Source organism: Dendrobates tinctorius, unplaced genomic scaffold (assembly GCF_039654945.1).
Source record: "Dendrobates tinctorius isolate UK_male_01 unplaced genomic scaffold, ASM3965494v1 ptg000050l, whole genome shotgun sequence".
In the NCBI taxonomy this organism is placed as follows: domain Eukaryota; kingdom Metazoa; phylum Chordata; class Amphibia; order Anura; family Dendrobatidae; genus Dendrobates; species Dendrobates tinctorius.
The window spans coordinates 863,205-890,783 of NW_027361718.1; the positions used below are offsets into that span (position 1 = coordinate 863,205).

General features: G+C 45.6%; 1 protein-coding gene across 3 annotated transcripts in view; it reads left to right on the forward strand.

Annotated features, from left to right (window-relative positions):
• CFAP36 (cilia and flagella associated protein 36) overlaps nt 1–27,579 on the forward strand; it is a 141,181-nt gene that overhangs the window by 107,323 nt on the left and 6,279 nt on the right. For all 3 annotated transcript variants that reach the window (XM_073576647.1, XM_073576649.1, XM_073576648.1), the window contains 6 exons: nt 2,367–2,468; nt 14,839–14,953; nt 15,378–15,465; nt 26,154–26,196; nt 26,287–26,362; nt 26,694–26,854. In XM_073576647.1, coding sequence (XP_073432748.1) covers nt 2,367–2,468; nt 14,839–14,953; nt 15,378–15,465; nt 26,154–26,196; nt 26,287–26,362; nt 26,694–26,854 — 585 coding nt within the window. The remainder of the gene's footprint in view (nt 1–2,366; nt 2,469–14,838; nt 14,954–15,377; nt 15,466–26,153; nt 26,197–26,286; nt 26,363–26,693; nt 26,855–27,579) is intronic.

Below are 27,579 nucleotides of genomic sequence, written 5' to 3' on the forward strand. Positions count from 1 at the left end.
GTGGCGCTCAAAGCAATGCATCATCAAAAACCATAGAGGTCTCTATTAGACCTCAGGTTTTTATGGCAACTCATCGCTGACCCCCTATCATGTGACGGGGGTCGGTGATGCGCATATTTCCGGCCGGAAGTGCTTGTTAAATCCCGCTGTCATCGTTTGACAGCGGGATTTAACTAGCTAATAGGCGCGGGTGGATCGCGATTCCACCTGCACCTATTGCGGGCACAGGACAGCTGTTGAAAACAGCTGATATGTCCCGGCTTTGATGTGGGCTCACCGCCGGAGCCCTCATCAAAGCAGGGGATCTGACCTTGGATGTACTATTGCGTCCAAGTCAAAAAGTGTTAAAAGTGTTGAAGAACTGTTTGGGGTTGTGGGATAAGGAAGATACAAGCAATGTAAAGTAGGCCTGTTTTGCAGAGGTGAGAGCCGATTTGAATGCGAGTGTTGCTTGTTTGAATGAGGTGAATGATTTTTCCCTTCCACGTTGCTTCAGTTCCTGTGAAGCACCCCTAATGTTAATAAACTTCTTGAATGTGGTTTTGAGCACTTTGAGGTGCAGTTTTTAGAATGGTGTCATTTTGGGGTATTTTCTGTCAAATAGACCCCTCACTTCAAATGTAATGTGGTTCCCCCCAAAAAAAAGTTTTGTAAATTTTGCTGGAAAAATGAGAAATTGCAGATAAACTTGTAACCCTTCTATCTTCTGAACAAAAATAATTGTTTCAAAAATTGTGCCGATGTAAAGTAGATGTGAGAAAAATGTTATTTATTAATTATTTTGTTTGACTTAACTCACTGGTTTAAAGGCATGAATATTAAAAGTTTGAAAATTGCAAAGTTTTCAAAATTTTTGCCAAATTTCCAATATTTTCACAAATAGAATCCATGGGATCCGTTGAGTCAGTCCAGAGTTATTACCGGATTTATCGGACTATAAGATGCACTGGACAATAAAACGCACCCCAAATTTTCCAAAGGAAAATGGGGAAAAAAAAGTTTTCAATGGGGCTCCGTCTTACAGTCCGAATTCAGCTTACCAGAGAAGGGATCAGCACAGGTGGAGGAGTGGTGCAGGCTGGTGTGGTGGCCTCCGGAAAATCCCATCCCAGGCTGGTGCGGTGGCGGTGCTCTGTGCTGTGGTGGTGCTCTTTTGTTGTGGTGGTGGTGCTCTGTGGGGCGTTAGCGCTCTGTGCTGGGGCGGCAGCGCTCTGTACTGGGGCGGCAGCGGCGCTCTGTGCTGCGTGAGGGGCTCCGCCGGCATTTTGTCAAAGCCCAGAGGCCCCCGCAGCTCCGTTGCTGCGATGCGGTGACCTCTGGGAAAATGGCCACCAAAATCTTGTTGCCGAGATCTGAATCTGAGCATGCACCGCACGCGGCGGCCACTTTCCCGGAGGCCACCACATCGCAGCAACGGAGCTGCGGGGCCCTCCGATCTTTGACGAAATGCTGGCGGAGCTCTGTCACCACACCACAGAGCACTGCCACCACCGTACCAGCCAGGGACGGGAGGCTGCATGGGGACTGCCGCCACCGGGATCACCGCCACAGGATTTGTAAGAATATTACGACCATAAGATGCACCCCCATTTTCCCCCAAAATTTTTTTGGGAAAAAAGTGCGTCTTGTGGTCCGAATAATACGGAACCACATAAAGTAACACTGGTCAGAATTGTAAAATTTGGTCTGGTCATGAAGGTGAAAACAGGCTTGGTGGGTGAAGGGGTTAAAGTTTGATATTGAGTGTGATTTTCTAACATTTTTCTTGTGATTGTAACAAAACAGCAATAAATGTGATGCACTTTTAATGCTCAAATAAAAGCACAGTCTAGACACACTCAAGATACTGAATCAAACCCATTGTGCTCAATTATGATGTGTATTTCGTGGCGCTTTTCTTATTACAGATCATGTGATTCATTATGGGAGTTCTGATTTAGTCAAAGCCATATGGTGCATAAATGAAGAACATCCAATTCCAGCATAGTTTACATGAGGGTTTTGCCCTATGCATCGGGTGACAACCGCAGCCTACAGGTCAATTTCCTTTAAGACCTTTGTTCCCACATGGAGTGGATGAGATTCTATAAGTATGTCTGCTTGTTCCACTCTCTTATTACTCAACATAGATTCCCAATATATAGGAGGAACGCTGATGTGTGCAGTGCAAAGTGTGGCTTCCTACTGTGGCTATGCTGTAACAGAAGAGAATCCCTCTGATGAGCAGCAACTCATAAAATGCTAACACGAAATCTGCCACAATATCTTTCAGTCTTGCATTTTGCCTGACGTAATAGCAGTTGGTTAGATTGCAGTAATTCTGTTCTCACATATCCTGTTTTTTGTCATTTCTTCTAATCTTTCAGGTGGAGAAGCTCATACAGGAACATCTAACTGAAATGGGAATTAGTGAAGAGCAGTTTCAGAAAGCTTGCATATCTCCTCTCGCTCAGACTCCGGACATTAAGGTGACTTAGAATTATCACCAGCCTGTTATAAATCGTGCATGTTTGTTTAAATAAATCATTAAAAACAATTCTAGTAACTGTAATCTGCAGATTTACATGTAGAACATCGCAAACAGCTGAGTAGTTCTGTTTTACACTCAGGATATGTACATCCCACAGCTTATATCAGAGAGCAAAATCTTATTTATTTTTTTAAAAATGGAGATTTTGCGATGAATGGGTGGCATATAGAGCTGGATGAACCCGAACAGAAAAGTTCGGCATCTGTACCGAACACCTATTGTTTGGGCAACGATCCTGAACACTGACTTCACTAGAAAGTCCATGTTACTGTTTGGGTTCATCCCCTCGAACACTGGGTGTTTGTCTCATTGTCATGCGCATGACTTTGCGGCAAACATTGCTTCTGATTGGCGGTAAAATCATTACCGCAGGTCAGACAGCCGCGGTCCCCACGCTGTCAAATGACAGCGTGAGCCTGCAGCTGTAATCGGAGGTAAAAAGTTTACCACCGGTCACTGGCTTCGGCTAAAGGGACTACTGCTCCCATCAACCTACACCTGCTGCCGCTAACAACAGCCAGTGCCTGCCCTGTAAATAATTACAAATAAACATGCCATGGGTTCGCCTGTATTTTTGATAACCAGCCAAGCAAAACTGACAGGTGGGGGCTGAAACCCTCAGCGGTCAGCTTCAGCAAGGCTGGTTATCAAGAACTATGATTTTTTAAAATTATTTAAATAAATCATTTAAAAAAACGCATGGTGTCACCCCCATTTTTGACAACCAACCAAGTAAAGCAAGACAACTGGGGGCTGGTATTCTCAGGCTGGTAAGGGGCTATGGATATTGGCCCTCTCCAGCCTAAAAATATCAGCACGCAGCCGCCCAGAAAAGGAACTGCGGTGACCTTGGTGAGATCACAGCTTGTACAGTGAGAAAAAACCTCAGTGCAGCGATGAGTTCACCGGGAGAAATTTCTCCCGGTGAACTCACCCCTGCACCATAAGTCTTTTTCTCATTGTGATTACTGCAGTTCAGGGTCCCGGTTCAGAATGCATCCTCAGTGACCTGTGGTAACCTCGATGAGGTCACCACTACTCAATGAGGTTGCACTCACAGCAGCTCATTCATCAGTGGTTCTCAGCCTGGACGGTCGCATCATGGCACGTCCAGGTTGAAAACGGTTTATCCCCAGAAATTGATTACAGCATGGGATAGAACGTCGGATAGGTAAGGGATATTGTAGTTTTTATTTTTGTTTTATTACGGGAGACAATAGATTCAATGGAATAGGCGTTGACGCGAGTATGGTATCATTTAAGGAGTCTGTGTCATTCAATTAAAAGACTTTATTCTGGCTGTGTGTCTGTTTACAATATAGCTATAGAATTAGTAATGGATAGGTGTCTTATAGATGCCTCTCCATTACTAAGCCATGTGCTTGATGTCAGTGGCAATACAAAGATGACATCAGCCCCACAAATATGAACCCCACTTGCCACTGCTACAGTGCAAGTGGGAAGAGCCGGGCAAAGCGCCAGACATGGTGCATTTAATAAATGCCGCGCTGAAAGGTAAAATTCCTCTTCATCTTCAGCTTTTTAGTAGAGACCTGAAGTTTTGTTGAAAAATTAACTGATATTTGGAACTCTTCATAATTCCCTCCACCTTGACTGAAGCTCCAGTTCCAGCAACCAGAAAACAGCCACAAAGCTTAAAGCTGCCTCCACTCTGCTTCATTTGTGGGTATGGTGTTCTTTTGGTGATGCGCAGTGTTGGCTTTGTGCCAACCATATGTTTGGTAAGTATGGCCAAAAAGTTCAAACTTGGTCTCATCAGACCATAACATGTTTTTCCACATGACTTTGACAGACTTGAGGTAGTGTTTTGCAAATAATACACTGGTTTCGATGTTATTCTTTGCAAGAAAAGGCTTCCATCTTGCCAACCTTACACCACAGGCCATAAATGTGAAGAATACGGGAAAATGTTTTCACATGCAGTACACAAGCTGAAATTGCCAGAAATTCTTGCAGCTCCTTTAATGTTGCTGTAGGCCTCTTGGCAGCCTTCCTGGCCAATTTTCTTATTGTCTTGTCATCAATTTTTGAGGGACATCCGTTCTAGGTCACTTTTGTGTTAAGTTTTAGCCACTTTTTAATGACCGTCTTCACAATGTTCTATGGTATATCTAATGCCTTGGAAACCTTTTTTGCAACCTTTGCATGACTAATATCTTTCAACAATGAGGTGAGAACAGTTAGACTTTATATTGGATTAATAATAGCTGTAAATTATGACAGCTGTGTACTGACTATTAAATAACATGAGTTTAAATGTGTTTGGCTAATTTTGGACACATTCGCAATCATAAGTGTATTCAACCACATTGTTTCTTTTTTGTTATTTTTATTTTCCCCCTCAAAATGTTTTATTTCTCAGTAAAGTTGTACAGATTAGGCCTCTTTCACACTTCCGTTTTTGACAATCAGTCAGGATCCGCCAATTTTGGAAAAAAACGGATCCGTTTTTTTCCCCATTGGCTTTCATTATTGGCGGATCCTGACTGATTGCCGTCCGTTGCATCCGTTTTTGTGAGGATCCGCCACAATGTTAGTGTCCGTCAACATCCTCAAAGATTTCCAAACGGAGCTTGCAACGTTTTTTGGCCGGCGGATCCTCCAGACACTGAATTAACCCCAAATTCTGTCTGGGTGCCGGACAAAAAAAAAACCTCTCTCTCTCTTTCTCTCTTTCTCTTTCTCTTTTTCTCTTTCTCTTTCTCTCTCTCTCTCTCTCTCTCTCTCCCTTTCTCTTTTTCAGGATCCTGTGCCATCCGTTCACATGAGTTGAGAACGGATCCGCTTGTCTGCCTGTTTTGGCGGATTTTAACTGAAGTGTGAAAGAGGCCTTATGGGTGACATTAAAATTGGAAAAAGTTCAGAAATGGATAATCTTGGTATGATTTATTTTCTTTAAATAACTACAGCCTGTTATTTTAACAGGGGCGTGTATAATTTTTTGTTTATATCCACTTTAAGGCTAAGTTCACACTGGGCGCTTTTGCTGCAGGTAAAGAAGCAAAAATGTATGTTTTGGGGCATTTTTTCATGCATTTTTTTCCATTAAGTTCAATGGGTGAAAATCGCTGAAATAAGTCGTATAGTCTATAACCAAAAAAACAAGCAAAGCACAAAATACTGATGACAGAAAAAAACAAGCTGTGTGCATGAGATTTCTGAAATCTCATAGACATAGCTGGTACTGTCAAATGCAGCTGAAAATTAGTATTAAAAAAAGCAGCAAAAACGCCCACTGTGAACTTAGCCTAATTCAGCTGAAAAGCTAAATACAGTTGCGTTAGAAACTCTTCCTTTGGGCTGACAGCTCAATGACAGATTCTCAGTTAACACATTCTGCAGCCAGCAATAGACTGCAATGAAGAGGCTATGAAAAAACAAATGGTGCAAATTTTTTTTAACAAAACTGAATTACATAATTATTCAAGTTACATCATATGTTTACCCAATAATGCATTCAAATAAAAAAAAAAAAAAAAAAACTAAATTGCCCTAGAGGTGGACATCCCCTTTAATAAAATGTAATTTACTCGAATACGCACAATAGAATGTATCATAACCTGATACTCGTTAAACCCCAAAAATGGTGACCGCTGCACTTTAGTCCTCAGTTTCATGCTTCATACCTTTGGATTTTTGCTACCCATCCATTAACTGATCAGCAGTAATTGAGTGCAAGGGCACATGTAAGGCAGGCATGCAACAGCTCGGACGTGGAAACCATGTCATGAAGCTCCAAGTGTACAGTGTTTGTGCGGGCACATGTAAGACAGGCATGCAACAGCTCGGATGTGGAAACCATGTCATGAAGCTCCAAGTGTACAGTGTTTGTGTGGGCACATGTAAGGCAGGCATGCAACAGCTCGGACGTGGAAACCATGTCATGAAGCTCCAAGTGTACAGTGTTTGTGCGGGCACATGTAAGACAGGCATGCAACAGCTCGGATGTGGAAACCATGTCATGAAGCTCCAAGTGTACAGTGTTTGTGTGGGCACATGTAAGGCAGGCATGCAACAGCTCGGACGTGGAAACCATGTCATGAAGCTCCAAGTGTACAGTGTTTGTGCGGGCACATGTAAGACAGGCATGCAACAGCTCGGATGTGGAAACCATGTCATGAAGCTCCAAGTGTACAGTGTTTGTGTGGGCACATGTAAGGCAGGCATGCAACAGCTCGGACGTGGAAACCATGTCAAGAAGCTCCAAGTGTACAGTGTTTGTGTGGGCACATGTAAGGCAGGCATGCAACAGCTCGGACGTGGAAACCATGTCAAGAAGCTCCAAGTGTACAGTGTTTGTGTGGGCACATGTAAGGCAGGCATGCAACAGCTCGGACGTGGAAACCATGTCATGAAGCTCCAAGTGTACAGTGTTTGTGCTGATGTTAATGCCACAGGAGATTTAGAGCTCTGCAGTTATGGAGTCAGCAGAGCTTTGGTTACATTTTTGCACTCCGTGGCCTCGCTCTGTAACTTCACTTCATGGCTGAGCTGTTGCGGTTCTTAAACGTTTCCACTTCTCCATACTAGCTCTCACAGTTGAAGATGGGATATTTAGGGATGAAGAAATCTCACAAATTGACTTTTGACATACTAATACATTACCACGTTAATATTCATGAGCTCTTTAGAACCACCCATCCTGTGACAGGTGTTGGTAGAGGCAGACTGTGCTGTGAGGGGCTGGATGTTATACATTTGTGGTAATGGCGGCTTCGAACAGGTGGGTCACCAGTGGCTTCTCCCTGTCCACTGCCCAGGATTGACAGGTCCCTGCTTATGTATGCTTATATGGAAAGACTTATCACTCCAGGGCAGCCTGTCAACAGCGCGGCTCTGTCGCAGAGGGATATCACAGTATTCTTCTCTCCGAAACAGCTGAGTTCATACAGCCAGTTACTGATGCTTGCTGCCCCATGTATCGGCTGTCACATTCACTTTAGGACATCAGTCTGAATACTTTTGTGCATGTCGGTATTGGATGGTTTTTCACATAATGACTATTAATAACAAATTCTCTGATTTTTATATATTTATATCCACCATACTTACTAAACCCACCAGCGCTGTCAGATCAGCATTGTATTCTGCATTAAATGTAAGTGCTTCTCACAAAATTAGAATATCGTCAAAAGTTAATTTTCTTCAGTAAAAAAAAAAAGTGAAAGTTGTATATTATATAGAGTCATTACACATAGAGTGATGTATTTCAAGGGTTTATTTCTGTTAATGTTGATGATTGTGGCTTACAGCCAAAGAAAACCCAAAAGTTATTATCTCAGCAAATTAGAATCTATAATATAACCGGCTAAGCGTCATTCTGTCTGAAGCCTTGATAGACTGCGCAAGTGCGACGAGCCTGCGCAGTCTGGCTCCAGACGGAATGAGGCATCCAGCGGTGAGGAGTCTGTATGGCGTTGGAGCTGGCGGTACGCATACACACTGCATACCGCTATGTCCGGCGCCACAGGGCTGTGGAGTCTGGAGTCTGTGATCATTTTGGTGGAGTCGGAGTCGTTATAAAATGGACCGACTGCTAAAATATGTAATAAATTGGGTACAGTAGTTCAATGCAGAATGTGCTGAATATTTTTTCATAGGAATTTGGGAAAGTTATGAAATGTCCTATAAATGGCTGTTCTATTCCTAATCCAAGGCTACATTCACACACAGCGTTTTTGCTGCGTTTTTGAGGATACGTTTTTCAGCTGCAAAAGCTTTTTAAAAAACCACATCACCTGAAAGGTTTTTGAGCTCATAGATAATGTTTTCAATAGCAAAAGCAGATTAGAAAAACGCCACACAAACTGACATACTCATTCAGCCCAAAAGCGGATCCTCACAAAACAATGTGTCTGAATGTCATAATCTTGAAACCCATTGACTTTGCTGGGATGCCCAGAGTCGCTGCATTTTACTGCAAAAAATGGATCCGCAAAAACGCTGTGTGTGAATCATGGCCGTAGCCAGCGAGGGGCAGGGGGGGCAGCTGCCACCCCTAGAAGCAGGGGCACGCACCTATCAAAACTCACTTGTAGTTGCAGTGCTTCCGTCCTGCACCGGCTCTAGACTGCAGGGGGCAATCTCCCCTCCTTTGTCCTGTCTTCTGCCGTCTTCACCAGAGAGAGGAGGGGGAGGGGCGCCTGCCCTGCACAGGATCCGATTCCTGGGCCCCGAGCTGGAGAAAGTTGTGCACTCGCTGCAGCTGGCAATAAGAGTCTGCAGGAGGGGCATGCTGGAAATCTGATTGGAAAAGTGAGGAAATTGGTTATTGCCGCCAGAACCCCTAAAATTGATTCCATCTTGAAGAGACATGCTGGGAAAGGGGCAATTGTCGATCAAGCCACTATATATATATATAGTCATCAAGATGACAGCAGCACACCAAAAGAAATCCAGTCAAAGTGCTATTTATTAGCCCATCTGGCTAGTTGCCCATACAGCGACGCTTCGGTCCTGGGAGTTGTGGACCTTTCTCAAGCTTTCTTTTTTCACACACATACAGTGTGTGTGTGTGTGTATATATATATATATATATATATATATATATATATATAATATATATATATACTGTATGTACACTATATATATATAGTGGGGCAAAAAAGTATTTAGTCAGTCAGCAATAGTGCAAGTTCCACCACTTAAAAAGATGAGAGGCGTCTGTAATTTACATCATAGGTAGACCTCAACTATGGGAGACAAACTGAGAAAAAAAAATCCAGAAAATCACATTGTCTGTTTTTTTTTCATTTTATTTGCATATTATGGTGGAAAATAAGTATTTGGTCAGAAACAAAATTTCATCTCAATACTTTGTGATATATCATTTGTTGGCACTGACAGAGGTCAAACGTTTTCTGTAAGTCTTCACAAGGTTGCCACACACTGTTGTTGGTATGTTGGCCCATTCCTCCATGCAGATCTCCTCTAGAGCAGTGATGTTTTTGGCTTTTCGCTTGGCAACACGGACTTTCAACTCCCTCCAAAGGTTTTCTGTAGGGTTGAGATCTGGAGACTGGCTAGGCCACTCCAGGACCTTGAAATGCTTCTTACGAAGCCACTCCTTCGTTGCCCTGGCGGTGTGCTTTGGATCATTGTCATGTTGAAAGACCCAGCCACGTTTCATCTTCAATGCCCTTGCTGATGGAAGGAGGTTTGCACTCAAAATCTCACGATACATGGCCCCATTCATTCTTTCATGTACCCGGATCAGTCGTCCTGGCCCCTTTGCAGAGAAACAGCCCCAAAGCATGATGTTTCCACCACCATGCTTTACAGTAGGTATGGTGTTTGATGGATGCAACTCAGTATTCTTTTTCCTCCAAACACGACAAGTTGTGTTTCTACCAAACAGTTCCAGTTTGGTTTCATCAGACCATAGGACATTCTCCCAAAACTCCTCTGGATCATCCAAATGCTCTCTAGCAAACTTCAGACGGGCCCGGACATGTACAGGCTTAAGCAGTGGGACACGTCTGGCACTGCAGGATCTGAGTCCATGGTGGTGTAGTGTGTTACTTATGGTAGGCCTTGTTACATTGGTCCCAGCTCTCTGCAGTTCATTCACTAGGTCCCCCCGCGTGTTTCTGGGATTTTTGCTCACCGTTCTTGTGATCATTCTGACCCCACGGGGTGGGATTTTGCGTGGAGCACCAGATCGAGGGAGATTATCAGTGGTCTTGTATGTCTTCCATTTTCTAATTATTGCTCCCACAGTTGATTTCTTCACTCCAAGCTGGTTGGCTATTGCAGATTCAGTCTTCCCAGCCTGGTGCAGGGCTAAAATTTTGTTTCTGGTGTCCTTTGACAGCTCTTTGGTCTTCACCATAGTGGAGTTTGGCGTCAGACTGTTTGAGGGTGTGCACAGGTGTCTTTTTATACTGATAACAAGTTTAAACAGGTGCCATTACTACAGGTAATGAGTGGAGAAAAGAGGAGACTCTTAAAGAAGAAGTTACAGGTCTGTGAGAGCCAGAAATCTTGATTGCTTGTTTCTGACCAAATACTTATTTTCCACCATAATATGCAAATAAAATGAAAAAAAAACAGACAATGTGATTTTCTGGATTTTTTTTCTCAGTTTGTCTCCCATAGTTGAGGTCTACCTATGATGTAAATTACAGACGCCTCTCATCTTTTTAAGTGGTGGAACTTGCACTATTGCTGACTGACTAAATACTTTTTTGCCCCACTGTATATAAAAAAATAATCAATATTATATATTTACAACTTATTACAGTTTTTTGTATTCTAAAGTTATATTCCAATAAATATATATTAAGTTCTATCTAAATATCTTGACTATTGTATCTTAAAAATGATTAAATGTCTGATGTTCACATTGTACTACAATACATTTTCCACTTAAATATAAGCAATATGTGTGGGAGTCGGAGTCGTGGAGTCTGAGTTGGAGTCGGTGTAAGGGAAATTGAGGAGTCGCGGTTGCAGGTTTGGCTTACCGACTCCACAGCCCTGCGGTGCCATACTTACATACTTACCTGACCGGGTGGAGAGTTGCCGCGGCGCTTCTCTTCGGCCGGAGACCGGGGCAGGAGTGTGGCCGGAATCGCGCATGCGCATAGCACGATCCGGCGCCATTTTACTGAAGACACATTTTCAGTGTGTCTTCAGCAATATGGCGCCGGACAGTGCTATGGGCATGCGCGTACTCCGGCGCCAGACTCCTCCACCGGCCTCCAGCAGAACGTGACAGGCAGCGCTGGAGCACAGGGAAGAAGGGTGAGTACTGAGTATAAATGTGTTTTTTTTTTTTTGTATGTGTGTAGTGTAATAGGGGTGAGGGGGACCATGCATACCAGGAAAGGGGGGTGAGGGGACCATGCATACCACGAAAGGGGGGTGAGGGGACCACGCATACCACGAAAGGGGGGTGAGGGGACCACGCATACCACAAAAGGAGGGAGAGGGGACCGCGCATACCACGAAAGGGGGGTGAGGGAACCACGCATACCACGAAAGGGGGGTGAGGGGACCACGCATACCACGAAAGGGGGGTGAGGGGACCACGCATACCACAAAAGGGTTGTGAGGGGTCCACACATACCACGAAAGGGGGGTGAGGGGACCACGCATACCACGAAAGGGGGGTGAGGGGACCACGCATACCACGAAAGGAGGGTGAGGGGATCATGCATACCAGGATTGGGGGGCGAGAGGACCACGCATACCAGGATAGGGGGGGCGAGAGGACCACGCATACTAGGATAGGGGGGCGAGAGGACCATGCATACCAGGATTGGGGGGGTGAGGGGACCATGCATACCAGGATTGGGGGGGTGAGGGGACCATGCATACCAGGATTGGGGGGTGAGGGGGCCATGCATACCAGGATGGGGGGGTGAGGGGACCATGCATACCAGGATGAGGAATAGGGTGCGGGTACCATGCATACCAGGATAGGGATGAGGGGTGCCATGCACACCAGGATGGTAGGGGGGGCAGCACATACCAGGATGGGAGATCATCTCTATATATAATTCTGAATGTGTGTGTGTATCACCAGCCAATCACGAAGCAGCAGAGCGGGGTTGAGGACTGATACAGCAGGACAGTGCATGGAGAGCGGGGCTGTGGAGGAAGACCGTCTTCAGGACAGGAGCCGACTAGTGCCAGCACACTCCCAACCCTGTCCCGGCTCAGTCTGCGCTCCCCGTCACCAACTGCGCTATCCCCCCTCTCCCCTGCAGCCTCCCGGCATAAATTTAGTCCTCAGCTTTTACTGCGGCCTACTACAGCGCTAGGCCACGCCCCCACAGGCCGCCCAGTCACACGCTGCAGCTCCACCCACTCTGGCAAACTTCGCCCACTCAGGCCACCACGCTAGTCCACGCCTCCCCGCAGGTCGCCCAATCACATGCGCTGAAGCTCCGCTCTAGCTCCACCCACTCTCCGGCCAAACTAACTATCTGCGCACCTCTCTCTCCTGGTCCCTGCGTCACCGCGTGTGGTGCATGGAGAGCGGGGATGTGGAGGAAGGAAGACAGCGGGGCTGTAGAGGGAGAGAGCGGGAGAGCAGGACTGTGAAGGAAGAGAACGGGGCTGTGGATGGCGAGAGCGGGAGAGCAGGGCTGTGAAGGAAGAGAGCAGGGCTGTGGACGGGGAGAGCAGGGCTGTGAAGGAAGAGAATGGGGCTGTGGATGGGGAGAGCAGGGCTATGGAGGGGGAGAGTGTGGGAGAGCAGGGCTGTGGATGAAGAGAACGGGGCTGTGGAGGGAGAGAGTGGGACAGCAGGGCTGTGGAAGAAGAGAGCGGGGCTGTGGAGGGACACCGGGACACGGATGTAGAGCACGGCTGCAGAGGGATAGAACGGGACAGCGGGTGGAGAGCGGGACTGCGGAAGGAGAGAAAATGATGGTGGGTGGAGAGTGGGGCTGTTAAGGAAGACAGCGGGACCCACAGTTAATTACTATGCCCGGGCAATACCGGGCTCTTCAGCTAGTATACCAATAAAAATGCCCGCCACCCGGGCGTAGAACGGGTTCATAGCTAGTACTTTATAACACAAGCATGAAAAATGATTGTAGAATTCAAAATGTTGGCCTACTGAAATGTATATTCAGTAAATGCCCTCAATACTTGGTCGGGACTCCTTTGGCATCATTTACTGCAGGGTTCCCCAACTCCAGTCCTCAAGGCCCACCAACAGATCATGTTTTCAGGATTTCCTTTGTATTGCACAGGTGATGCAATTATTACCTGAGCAATACTAAGGAAATCCTGAAAACATGATCTGTTGGGGAACCCTGATTTACTGCATCAATGTGGCGTGGAGACGAGATCAGCCTGTGGCACTGCTGAGGTGTTGTGGAAGCCCAGGTTGCTTTGATAGCAGCCTTCAGCTCGTCTGCATTGTTGAGTCTGGTGTCTCTTATCTTCCTCTTGACAATACCACATAGAATCTATGGGGTAGAGGTCAGGTGAGTTTGCTGCCCAATCAAGAACAGCGATACTGTTGTTTTCAAACCAGGTATTGGTACTTTTGGCAGTGTGGACAGGTGCCAAGTCCTACTGGAGAATGAAATTTCCATCTCCAAAAAGCTTGTCGGCAGAGGGAAGCATGAAGTGCTCTAAAATATCCTGGTAGACTGCTGCACTGACTGGTCTTGATAAAACACAGTGGACCTACACCAGCAGATGACATGGCTCCCCAAATTATCAATGATGTGGAAACTTCACACTAGACCTCAAGCAGCTTGGATTGTGAGTCTCTCCACTCTTCCTCCAGACTCTGGGACCTTGATTTTCAAATGAAAAGCAAAATTTACTTTAACACCTTGGACCACTGAGCAAAAGTCCAGTTCTTTTCCTCCTTGGCCCAGGTAAGACGCTTCTGGTGTTGTCTATTGGTCATGAGTGGCTTGACACAAGGAATGTGACACTTGTAGCTCATGTCCTGGATATGTCTATGTGTGGTGGCTCTTGAAGCAATGACTCCAGCAGCAGTCCATTCCTTGTGAATCTCCCCCAAATTTTTGAATGGCCTTTTCTTAATCCTTTCAAGGCTGCGGTTATCCCGGTTTATTGTGCACCTTTTTCTACCACACTTTTTCCTTCCACCCAACTTTCCATTAATATGCTTGGATACAGCACTCTGTGAACAGCCAGCTTCTTTAGCAATGACCTTTTGTGGCTTACCTTCCTCCTGGAGTGTCAATGACTGCCTTCTGGAAATCTGTCAAGTCAGCAGTCTTCCCCATGATTGTGAAGCCTACTGAAACAGACTAAGGAACATTTTTAAACGCTTAGGAAGCCTTTGGAGGTGTTTTTTGTTAATTATTCTAATTTACTGAGATAATGATTTTTGGGTTTTCGTTGGCTGTAAGCCATAATCATCAACATTAACAGATACAAACACTTGAAATAGATCACTCTGTCTGTAATGACTCTATATAATATATGAATTTCATTTTTTGTATTGAAGAACTGAAATAAATAAATTATTTGGTGATATTCTAATTTTATGAGAAGCACCTTAAATGTGTTATCTCCTGTCCTGACGGGACAACGTATGCTGTGTTTTCTCCTGCTATATATCTTTCCGGTGAAGGATAATGTAGATTAAGAGATAATACAATTGTAATCCTCCTATTGACCTAAGGTAAGTTAATCTACATGGAAATCACCATGTGCTGTTACTTTCTGAACTGCCAGAAACTAAGCTTTAATTGATGTGACAGAGAATTATCAGAACAGACGTAACCTTCAGGCTGTATTGTGATACAACATAGATGGACCTAAATTGTCTTGTCCTTATTTACTAGAGCATGTTGCAGTCTGTGGCCGCAGTAGAAGATTTTCTTGTTTTTAAAGAAATGATGCTGCAGAAGAACCTTGAGCTTCAGCTACAAGCAATTCAGATAATCCAGGAAAAGAATGGTAATACATGGAGATTTCTGCTCTTCATTTAGGGCTTTACCTTTTTCAAAATGCAATTCTGACACTTTTGCGATACATGCTGTATGTTATTACGTAGCTATGTTAGACCTGAGGAGGCTGGTGTATTTACTGTGAAAATCCAAGACAGAAATGATTATACAGCTATTCTGAAAGTTTTCCCACCTGATTATTAAAATTGACTTATCTTGGTATCAGGAAGGGAAAAAAAACATCCTTTCTAACATGGATTTTCACACAATATACACCAGCCTCACCAGGCAAAGACATCTATTTAATACTGTATTAAGTTTGCATTGAGAAAGTGGTGATGGATCTGCTTTAAAAAGGTCTAAGTCAGAGAAAAACCTGTGTTTTTTCTTTACAATATACAACTATAACAGTTTTCATATTTTTTTGGAAATAGGTGATCTTCCAGAATGCTTGAAAAATGGGGCAGATTTTATTGCAGACCTTGAACAAGAGGAGATAAAAATGATCTCTGAAGCTTTAAGGTAAGTAAAGACCTTTTGTGGTATTCTGTAAGTCTGTATTTACATAAATTAGACATTTAACACTGAAAAAGATCATCACTTCGTGTAATTGTATACTTGCAGATAAGGAGCATGGGTCATACTGTATTATTTGTTGTAGTGATGGTCATTATTTTATTTTATTTCTGCTTTTCTTATATAGCACTGTCTTATTGCTTTACATACACTATCGGCTCTGTCCCCATTGGGGCTCATAATCTAAATTTCCTGTCAGTATGTCTTTGGAGTGTGGGAGGAAACCAGAGAACCCTGAGGACACCCACGCAAACGCGGTGAGAACATACAAACTCCTTGCAGATGTTGTCCTTGGTGGGATTTGAACCCTGAACCCCCCAGCACTGCAAGGCTACATTGCTAACCACTGAGCCACCTCTTTCAGCCATTATACAATTTTTTTTTTAAATTCGTTTATTAACCATAAGCCGTTATATAACACACACATTTGGTACAAGTTACCAGGCTTGATACAAAGTATATATATGCTCAGATAACATGAAAACGTGAAGCATAACATGTACACCAACCGTGTGTAAATAAAGCTAACATAGTATCAATTAAGTCACAGTAGTATTGTGTCATGGTATTATACCAGTAATAAAACCTGCCTAGCTTCTAAACCCTACCTACATCTACGAAAACATTAAACTATTCCGCAGCCTACATCTATACAATGAGCAGTTTACTGTGCGACATCTCCGCTCTGCAAAGTGAGGTGAGAGGAATTCCACCTCTCCCAAATCTTCTCGAATTTACCCGGGCACCCTCTATTCTGATACAGTGTACGTTCATATGGGATAATCGAATTTACCAGAGTGATCAGGACCCAAGAGAAGGAGGCGAATTCCCCATCCACCGTAATGCAAGTATCTTCCATGCCATGAACAGTGTCTCCCGTAAAAAACCCCCAACATAGTGACCCAATACTTCCTCATCCCACACTCCAAACAGACAGGTCAGTGGTTCAAGGGGAACGGGATTGTACCAAGGATGTTAATAATGACGTCACCCCCCTCCATTATTGCGCAACAACAGGACAGCACCAGATCATATGGATAAAGTCTGCATCCATTGAATGACATCTCAAACATTCCGATGACGGGTATCGGCCCATCTTAAAGAGTCGAATTGGAGTCAAATACGATTGATTAATAATATACAATTGTATCATCCTATTGTTGGCAGACGGAGATACCCAGATTGGTGACTCCAGGATTTCTTCCCATTATTCTCCCTGTGTATCTGGGATGAGCCCCTCCCATTTCTTCTTAACTGAATCTAGGGTACATTCTGTCCCCACTGACAACAAATATGTATATAGAGAGGAGATGAGACCCTGAGGGCCCTGTGATTTGAGAATCCCTATCAGGGGTAGAGACAAAATGGCATTATCCATACCCGTACATCTCATGTGCGACTGGAAAGCTGATCTGAACTGTAAATAACGGAAAAACTGGTATCTCGGGACACTACGATTAACTTGTAATTGCTCAAAGGATACCAATGTTCCATGATCATATAGATCACCTACCGTAGAGACACCATACTGAACCCAGAACTCAGCGGATGGATGCTCCAGTAGTACCGGGAGGTAGTCATTATTCCATAGGGGCATTTCAGCTATAACATCCCCAAATCTAACCACCCCCCTAATCTGTCTCCATATCGATCGTGCCAGACGAAGCAGAGGCAGCAGTTTCGGGACATTTATTTTCTTAATTTCCAAAAAACCCAGTGGGCAACTAACTCCTGTAGCATGAAGCAGATGACTTCCAGGCATCCATGAACTTATGGCCTTAGCCTGTCCAGCTAAATAATATAAAAAGAAATCAGGTAACACTGCCCCTCCCCCCCCCCTTGGGCCTCTGCAGAGTGGCTAGTCTAAGTTTAGGCCTGGCTTTCCCCCAAATAAAGGATGTGGTTTGGGAATTCAGATTAGCAAAAAAGGATTTGGGCACCACCACCGCACTATGTTGAAGAAAGTAGCTAAGCTTGGGGAGTAATATCATTTTAATTAGATTAATACGTCCGGCTACAGACAGTGGAAGTTTACTCCAAATTGCGAATTTACCTTTGACCGTCTCCAATAATGGTTGTATATTGAGTTGCAGATCAAATTTACTACCTTCAGAGATATGAACACCCAAATATTTAAAATTGGTTACAATGGGCAGTAGGGAGAGAGTCTCCAGTCGTGGCATTGGAGCATGGGAAAGAGGCATCAAAGCAGATTTTTCCCAGTTTATGTATAGGCCAGAATATTTACTGAATTCATCTATAGTAGTGATCACTCTTGTCATGGTCTCCTCCGCCTTGTCCATAAATATTACCATATCGTCAGCGTATAGGCCTATAGTATCCGTCCGACCTGCTATTTCTATACCAACAATATTAGGGGAAGATCTTATACGAATTGCCAGCGCCTCAATAGCAAGAGCAAAAAGGGCCGGGGAAAGGGGACACCTCTGATGAGTTCCCCTATACAGTGAGAATGATTCAGATATGGAGTTATTTACGATGACCCGGGCTTTGGGCTTCATGTATAAAACATTAACCCATTCTTGAACCCATTCTTGGAATCTATCGCCAAATCCATACCTCTGCAAACATGCACGGAGAAAAGGCCATTCAAGCGAGTCAAAGGCCTTAGCAGCATCTAGCGATGCCAATGCCCATTCATTATCTGGTACCAGAGAGCTATATTGAACCACTGACTGGACTCGTCTGATATTTATGGAGGTGCTCTTCCCCGGCATAAAACCCGTCTGATCGGGGTGTACAAGATCGAATATAACTGAATTTACTCTTTTGGCCAAAATTTTTGTAAAAATATTATAATCCACATTTACTAGTGATATAGGCCTGTAAGATCCACAATCTAAAGGGTCCTTCCCCTCTTTTTTAAGAACTATTATATTTGCCTCATAAAAGGACTCCAGCATGCATCCCCCCTCCCAGATCCCACGAAACACTGTCATCAAAAGGGGTGCCAGTATATCCTGATATTTCCTATATAACTCCACAGGAAATCCATCCGGCCCGGGGGCCTTCCCGGAGGCCATGTCTTTTATGGCATCCTCTACCTCCTCCAAAGTAAACTCAGCATCCATAAAGGCCCGCTGGGAAGGACTTAGCATGGGAAACTCTATATCTGACAAATAATTTAGACACTCCGGGCCGTCCACATCAATCTTAGAATTGTACAATGAACCATAATAGTCAGAAAAGCACTCTAATATCTCCTCAGTTGAGGAAACCAAGTACCACCTGAATCACGAATCTGTAGAATTGTGTTGGTTGCATTATGCTGCCGCACTAAGTAGGCCAGAAATTTACTTGCCTGATTCCCCATTTCAAAATAAGACTGCTGGGCAAAAAATAATTTACGTTTCGTCTTGGTATCAGTGTATTGAGTATATAACCTTTGAGCGGACAGCCATTCTACCCTATTACTGTTAGTTTGATCCGGTATGTAGGCTGCCTCTGTGTCTTTCAGACGTCGCTCCATCTCGCCATCCTCCTCCGATGTCACCCGCTTAATGTGAGAAATCGTAGAGGATAGACAACCCCGTAAATAGGGTTTAAGAGCATCCCAAAATACATTAATATTTCGGGGTTCGGGGTGGGACGCGACGAAGCAACGTAACTGATCTATCGTTCTATCAGGGGATGTTATCAACTTCAGCCAAAAAGGGTTCAGCCTCCATGCCATCCTATTAGTCAATGGCCCCAATTTAAGCTTGAGAATAACTGGACTATGATCCGAAATCCCCCTGCTTCCATGTTTGATATCATCCACCCATGCTGCTGGACCCGAAAATGTAATCTATGTGAGACAGAGAGCGTTTAGTGGAGGAATGGCAAGTGTACTCCCTCGTCTCTGGATGGCGCACTCTCCATAGATCTAGCCACCCACTACCCGCCATGAATTGTGACAGTTGGAACGTGCCCTGGGGGGAGACCCCACCCTGTATTCCATCACCCAGTCTCAATTTATCAAGATGGCTATTCATGACCAAATTAAAATCTCCCATACAGATGACATGTGCGTCTGGGTAATTTAAAGCAAAGCTCAGGGCCTTTTGAATAATTGACATATTGGCCGGAGGGGGATTATAAATACAAAGAATGACATATTTCTGAGAGTTAATCAGCGCATACACGAACACAAATCGTCCCTCGGGGTCCTTCCGGGCCTCCCTGGCCTCCCACAGAACATCCTTATGAATTAACAGTGAAACTTGAGTAGCTGGTGTGAAAAGCATGTATAAACCATTGCACCCACGGTTTCTGTACCCACCGAACCGTATCTCTAGTCAGGTGCGTCTCTACCAGGGCCACAATGTGAGGACGGTAATGTCTAACTTTTGAGAACACCTTAATTTTTTTTCGAGGGGTTTTTATGCCTCTCACATTCCAGGTCATACAAGTCAGCTCAGAACCCATTCCTCCCTATCTGAACATGGTGCATAGAGGTGCCCGATCCAGGTGCAGAGACCCCACACAGATAACAGAATTTGGCGTCGGCTGCGGCCTACATCTAAACAACTATAAAAATTAAAACTTTTGAAAAAGAAAAAGCAAAGCAGGAACCTAGTAACAGAGGCGTACAGTCCTACGCCCCTATCAACAAATAGACAAGGGGATACCATCACTGAATACAGCGTCCGGTATAGCTGGTATCTGGGAACTCGTCGAGAGAGCCCAAATAAGACCGTTAATTGAGAGGATCTAAAGTGACAACCGCCACATTAGGATTCTTTCGCAGGTGATCCCCTGTGGGACCGCAGCCACTCAGTCGCCTCCGTTGGATCTGTAAAAAATACGGAGGAAGCTTCATGAACAACTCTAAGTCGAGCTGGATACATCATCGAGTATACAATGTTCCTGTCCCTGAGTCGTTTCTTGACCTCGGTGAATTGTGCCCGCTGTTTCTGCAGTTCCATGGAGAAATCCGGAAAGATGGAAACGACAGCATTGTCGAACTTAATAGGGCTTTTCAGTCGTGCAAGACGTAGAATGGTATCTCTGTCCTTACAATTGAGCAAGCGTGCCAGGAAGGGTCGAGGTGGGGCTCCCGGAGGCGGTGGTCTTGTAGGGACTCTGTGAGCTCTTTCAACAGTGAACATTGAGGAGAATTCATCCCCCAGAGAGGTCTTAAGCCAATCCTCCAAAAACTGCTCAGGATGCTGACCTTCCGAGCGCTCAGGCAGACCAACGATACGGATATTATTCCGGCGCATTCTGTTTTCCAGGTCATCCGCCTTCTGCTTCCAAGCATTCATGGAGCCCGCCACCTTTGTTAACTTAGCCTCCATGGGTGTAATGGTATCCTCTACCCTAGACACCCTTGTCTCCACCTCCGTAATGCGTCCCTTCATGGCCTGCATGTCCTGACGAAGTCTCCCCACCTCCGTATAAACATCCTCAATTTTCTCCGTCAGGGATGTCCTGGTCAAGGAGATATGCTGCATCAATTGCTCAGTTGCTTGTTTAAGGGTCAGTTCCTCCTGTTCCATCTCCTCCTCACACCCAGAAGGGCGATTTTTGCGCTGAGCCTGAGAGGAAGTGCTCCTATTATGTCGTGCATTTTCAGCGGGGTCCGGTCTAGCAAATTCCTTCAATTTCTCCGCTGCCGCTCCTGCCCCTTTTAGTCGGCTCATGGTTATCTGCAGCACGGTCAAATGGAGCAACTAAAATGTGTGGTCTAGGTTTCACCCACCAGAGATGGAGGCCACACACAATTATGAGCACTATGCAGGAGAGTCTCTTGCGGCCTGGGGAGGGAGAGGGCAATCACAGGAGGGTTATTGATATTTATTGTTCCAGCACAGACCGCAGAAAGGAGGCCACATACAATTGTAAGCACTGTGTAGGAAAGTCTCTTGCGGCCAGGGGAGGGAGATGAAGCCCCACAGGGACAGCAGGAGTGGGGGAGGGTGTTCAAAGCCTCCCTCGGTAATGGCACCAGCTGGCGCAGTGAGGGGTTAACGGAGGGGGAAACACGCAGGGCCCAATTTTTCAGGGCACTCACCGCATGTCCCCTCTATCGGTCTGTCGGTGTCTTTACTGCCCGCGGTGCAGCGGTGTGGGTCAGCGCTACAGCTCTCAGCAGCAGAGCCGCGCGCCCAAGATGGCCGCCGCCTCGTGGAGGAGCAGGATCAGCCGCCCGCTTCGGTCTCCTCAGCCGCCCGCCTGCAGAAACCACCCCACATCCTCCCGCAGGTTACCGGGGGGGTCCCCACTTCCAGGGGGTCTAGATCGCCGTCAATAGGTCACTCAGAAAGGGGTCCAGATGCCAGGATTAGTCCAGGATTTTGAGGAGCTATCACAGCAGCGTCCTCTCCTGCACGCTACATAGCCACGCCCCCTCATTATACAATTTTCATTAAGTACTCGTATACTGAGTAAATATTGCATATTGCACCGTTTGTATTCACTTAAGTCTTTTTTGTTTTGGGGGGCAGCATAAGCCCTGTTGACATACCGCGTTACATTGGAGAAACGATGGATACTGCAGTGGAAACCCAAAAGTGTTGTTGGCTCCATTGAGCATCATGAATGCCTTAAGAATGATCTGACGCTTCTGTCATTTTCTTTCTTATGAAAGGCTGCTTGCTACAGTGGGCATTGGTCCCGTCTGCCTTTTTTTCCACATTTTAACTGCAAACACATAAGCATCAGATATCTCAGCAGTCAGCTCATAAGGCTGGGGAACATTACATACAGCCACACTCTACCCTAGCAGCAGTATTACAAAGTGGCCATTCGTTTAGTTGGCGTAAGAGCAGCACTCCACTCTAGCAAGATTCCATATGTCCTAATTGTGGCATACAAAAAGGAAAAAGGATGTGTAAGGATGGAAAAGGGCCTATAACCTTCAAATGTGGTTATAACCTATAACCTTCAAATGCTAGCGTTTTCCAAGTGATCTGTAGCATCGCTTGTAGAACTGATTGACAGGTTGGTCACACTCGTCAAACATAGTGTTTGACGAGTGTGACCAACTTTTTACTATTGAGGCTGCCTATGCAGCATCAGTAGTAAAAAGATCTAATGTTATAAATAATAAAAAAAAAATAAAAATTGGGTTATATTCACCTTCCGTCATCCCTCACATCGTCCCCAGGTCTCCGCGATGCTCCGTCAGGTCCCGTTCCCAGTGTTGTATTGCAGCAATGACCTTTGACGTCATGGTCTCGCGAGACCGCTACAGTATCGCGAGACAGCGATGTCAGCAAAGGTCATTATCGCAATGCATTACTGGGAACGGGACCTGCCGCATGTATCGCTGAAGCCTGGGGATGCTGCGCGGGACATCGGAAGGTGAATATAACCCGATTTTTTTTATTTTAATTACATTTTTTACAGGGATATGGTACCCACAGCCCGGAGGACAATCTCCTCTCCTCCAGACCGTGGGTACCATCCGCAAATGTTCTGCTTACTTTTCACATGGTGGGCACAGCCACATGCGGAAAGTAAGCAGAACAATGCATTCCTATGTGGGCGGAATTGCCGAGACTCCGCAAAATAACGAGCATGCTGCATATTTTTCCGCGATGCGATTCCGCCACGGGAAAATCCACTGCATTAGCACAGCATTGCGAAATCCCATAGGATTGCATGAGATGCTGTTTTTTGCATTTTCGCGGCAAAATCGCGCGTTAAAAACCACCGCGAAAACCCCCCCAAAAAAGTGACGTGTGAATGCAGCCTTAGGGTGTAGTAAGACGTGTCTTACTCAGCCTGTTTTCTCACTCTGCTCTCCTCTCCATAGAGTAAAATAGGTTAAACCTGACCTCACTGCTACTAGTCAGTAGTCAGAGCTGTTTTTCAGAGTGGCAGATTCATTTAGGGAGAAGGTAAGAAGTAGCTTCTAAATAGAACAGAGCAGCACGGTGGCTCAGTGGTTAGCACTGTTGCTTTGCAGCGCTAGTGTCCTGGGTTTAAGTCCCACCAAGGATATCCTCTGCAAGGAGCTTGTATTTGCGCGGGTTATTTCAGCATAAAATTAACCCAGGATAAAGTTCTGTATAAAGTTCTGTATATTTGTACAGAAGTGAGACAATATTTGCTCTGTATTGCAGTATAAAGAAATTATTATTATTATTATGCATTTATATAGCGCCATTTATTCCATGGCGCTTTACATGTGAAAAGGGGAAATATAGACAAGTATAATAAACGTGTAAGACAAGGGACACACAAGTACATAAGGAGAGGGGACCCTGCCCGCGAGGGCTCACAGTCTACAAGAATGGGTGAGGATACAGTAGGAGAGGGTAGAGCAGGTCGTGCGGTGGTTCAGTAGACCGAGGATCATTGCAGGCTGTAGGCTTGTCGGAACAGGTGGGTCTTCAGGTTCTTCTTGAAGGTTTCCGTTGATGGTGAGAGTCTGATGTGTTGCGGCAGAGAGTTCCAGAGTATGGGGGAAGCACGGGAGAAGTCTTGTATGCGGTTGTGGGAAGAAGAGATAAGGGGGGAGTAGAGAAGGAGATCTTGAGATTATCGAAGGTTGCGTGCGGGTAGGTACCTAGAGACCATGTCACAGATGTATGGAGGAAACAGGTTGTGGATGGCTTTGTATGTCATGGTTAGGGTTTTGAAATGGAGCCTGTGGGCAATAGGAAGCCAGTAAAGGGCCTGGCATAGGGGGGAGGCTGGGGAATAGCAGGGAGACAGGTGGATTAGTCGGGCAGCAGAGTGTAGGATGGACTAGAGTGGTGCCAGAGAGTAGGAGGTTGCAGTAGTCGAGGCGGGAGATAAGAGCATGCACTAGTGTTTTTGTGGTTTCGTGGTTGAGGAATGAGTGGATCCGGGAAATATTTTTGAGCTTGAGGAGGCGAGGGCTTGGATATGTGGTTTGTAAGAGAGCGCAGAGTCGAGGATCACCCCAAGGCACCGAGCGTGCGGGACTGAGGAAAGAGCAGCCATTGACATTGATGGATAGGTCTGGTGGAGGGGTAGAGTGAGATGGGGGAAAGGTGATGAATTCTGTTTTGTCCATGTTCAGTTTGAGAAAGCGAGCAGAGAAAGCTGAGATAGCAGACAGACATTGTGGGATTTCAGTCAGTAAGGAGGCGAGGTTGGGTCCAGATAGATAGATCTGCGTGTCATCAGCATAGGGGTGATACTGCAAACCGTGGGATTCTATGAGCTGTCCCAAGCCGAAGGTGTAGATGGAGAATAGTAGGGGTACTAGGACAGAGCCTTGAGGAACACCGACAGACAGGGGGCGAGGTGAGGAGGTGGTGTGTGAGAGGGAGACCCTAAATGTTCGGTCTGTTAGGTATGATGAGATCCAGGATAGGGCCAAGTCGGTGATGCCAAGAGATGAGAGAGTCTGTAGCAGGAGGGAATGGTCTACGGTGTCGAAGGCGGAGGACAGAGTAGTGTCGCTTGCTCTTGGCGGTTAGTAAGTCGTTAATAACTTTAGTTAGGGCAGTTTCAGTTGAGTCATGCGGTCGGAAGCCAGATTGTAACCGGTCAAAGAGGGAACAGGAGGAGAGGTGGGAGGACAGTTCAAGATATTGTTCCAGTAGTTTTGAGGCGTAAGGGAGAAGAGATATCGGACGATAGTTAGACACAGAGGATGGGTCAAGGGAGGGATTTTTGAGGATGGGTGTGATTGAGGCATGTTTGAAGGATGAGGGAAAGACACCATTTGTAAGTGAAAGGTTGAAGAGGTGTGTTAGAGATGGGATGAAGTCTGTGGCCAAGTTAGGGATGAGTTGAGATGGGAGTGGGTCGAGGGCACAAGTGGTGAGGTGTGATCTTGACAGAAGGGTGGAGAGCTGATCTTCTGTCATGGTGGAGAAGCTGGATTTTGCAGAACAGGGCTGAGCGGCTTAGGCTACTTTCACACTTGCGTTTTTTGCGCACACAAACGCATGAAAAAACGCATCATGCGTTTGTGTGCGTTTTTTGTGGGTTTTGGTGTATTTTTTTAAAAAAACGCATGCGTTTTTTGCGCATACGTGCGCATTACAATGCGCACCCATAGACTTTAATGGGTATTTTGTTGTAAAAAAAAAACGCATTGCGTGCGCATGCGTTTTTTTGGGGCAAGTCGGACGCACAAAAAATGCAACAGGATGCACATTGCGCCCGAGCGCACACTGCAAAAAAACGCATGCGCATACAAACGCGTACGTGCGCATATGTATGCGCACATATGTGCACCCATGTTAAAGTATAGGGGAAAAAACGCATGCGTTTTTTTGCGCTAAAAAGCAGCGCAAAAAAACGCAAGTGTGAAACCAGTCTTAGAGGGGCATTGGGGGCTGCGGGCCAAAGTTTTGTCTGATCATGTCGATCTTCTGCTTAAAGAAGGAGGCAAAGTTTTCAGCAGAAATGAGAGGAGGAGGAGGAGGTGCTGTGGGACGGAGTAGAGAATTGAAAGTGTTGAGCTGTTTAGGGTTGTGAGACAGGGAGGATGTGAGAGATGCAAAGTAAGTTTGTTTTGCGGCAGAGAGCGTGGACTTAAAGCTGGCAAGGGACTGCTTGTAAGCGCTGAAGTGCTCAGTAGAATGGGTTCTCTTCCATCTCCGCTCAGCGGCCCTGGAAATGATATACTGTATTGATCGGTAGAGTATGGGGTGTTCTCCATGTTTCTTTAATTTATACAAGGCAAACCTGCTTTTTTCTAGGATATCAAGAGAGGAATATGAACAGGAACAATTGCGCAGAAAGGTTGGAAAATTACTTTTTTCTGAGAAAAATGCATTTCTGTTGCAGTATGAACTATATTCAGCAACATCTGACCTTTTTTTATTTTCACAGGACAAAAATGGTTCAGATGTAAATAAAAATCTCCCTAAAATGTCTAAACAAGACAAAATGACAACTCCAGAGTCAGGTAATAGCAGGATTTTTGGCCAACCTTACTCCAGAATTCAAAATTCGCCCTTCATTCAGAAAGTGAATTTATAAGGGAAAGTGATGCATTAGATGTCTGCTGTTTACTAACTAAATTTATTTTCAAGCTCGATCTGTTTGTGGAGCTGTGCAAAAATCTACAGACATGATCGCAGCAAATTATTAGCAACTGCACAGCATGTTGTACAAGTTTTTATTACTTTTGTTTGAAAAGTTATTGGCACAAATATAATTGTAAATCCATTTTTAGGTTTTCCATTTTTTCAAGTTTCCAGTGTCACATGTACTTTCATCGTGTTCCTAATTTACAGATCAAGTCAGACCTCTTCAGACCATCGAGCAGTCCTTAATGGAGGAAAAACATCCATACAAACCACTGTCTGTAGGATTTAAGGAGCTTAGTAGCACAGAAGCCGCTGAAGCCTGGATGGAGCAAGCCAGGAAAGAAGCTGGCATACAGGGCACCTTAACTGTAAGAATATAAATTTATTTCGTTACTAGCTGAAGAACCCGGTATTGCCTGGGCATAGTACTTAACTGTGGGTCCCGCTGTCTTCCTTAACAGCCCTGCTCTCCACCCGCCATCACGCTCTCTCCTTCTGCAGTCCCGCTCTCCACCCGCTGTCCCATTCTATCCCTCCGTAGCCGCGCTCTACATCCGTGTCCCGGTGTCCCTCCACAGCCCCGCTCTCTTCTTCCACAGCCCTGCTGTCCCGCTCTCTTCCTCCACAGCCCTGCTCTCCTGCTCTCTCCCTCCACAGCCCCGGTCTCTTCGTCCACAGCCCTGCTGTCCCGCTCTCTCCCTCCACAGCCCCGGTCTCTTCGTCCACAGCCCTGCTCTCCCCGTCCACAGCCCTGTGCTCTCCCAGTCCATAACCCCATTCTCTTCCTTCACAGCCCTGCTCTCCCTGTCCACAGCCCCGTTCTCTTCCTTCACAGCCCTGCTCTCCCGCTCTCTTCCTCTACAGCCCCGCTGTCTTTCTTCCTCCACATCCCCGCTCTCCATGCACCACACGCGGTGACGCCGGGACCAGGGGAGAGAGAGGTGTGCAGATTGTTAGTTCGGCCAGAGTGGGTGGAGCTTGCCGGAGTGGGCGGAGCTGCAGCTTGTGTGATTGGGCGGCCTTCGGGGGGTGTGGCCTAGCGCTGTAGTAGGCCGCAGTAGAAGCCGGGGACAAAATTTAGGCTGGGAAGCTG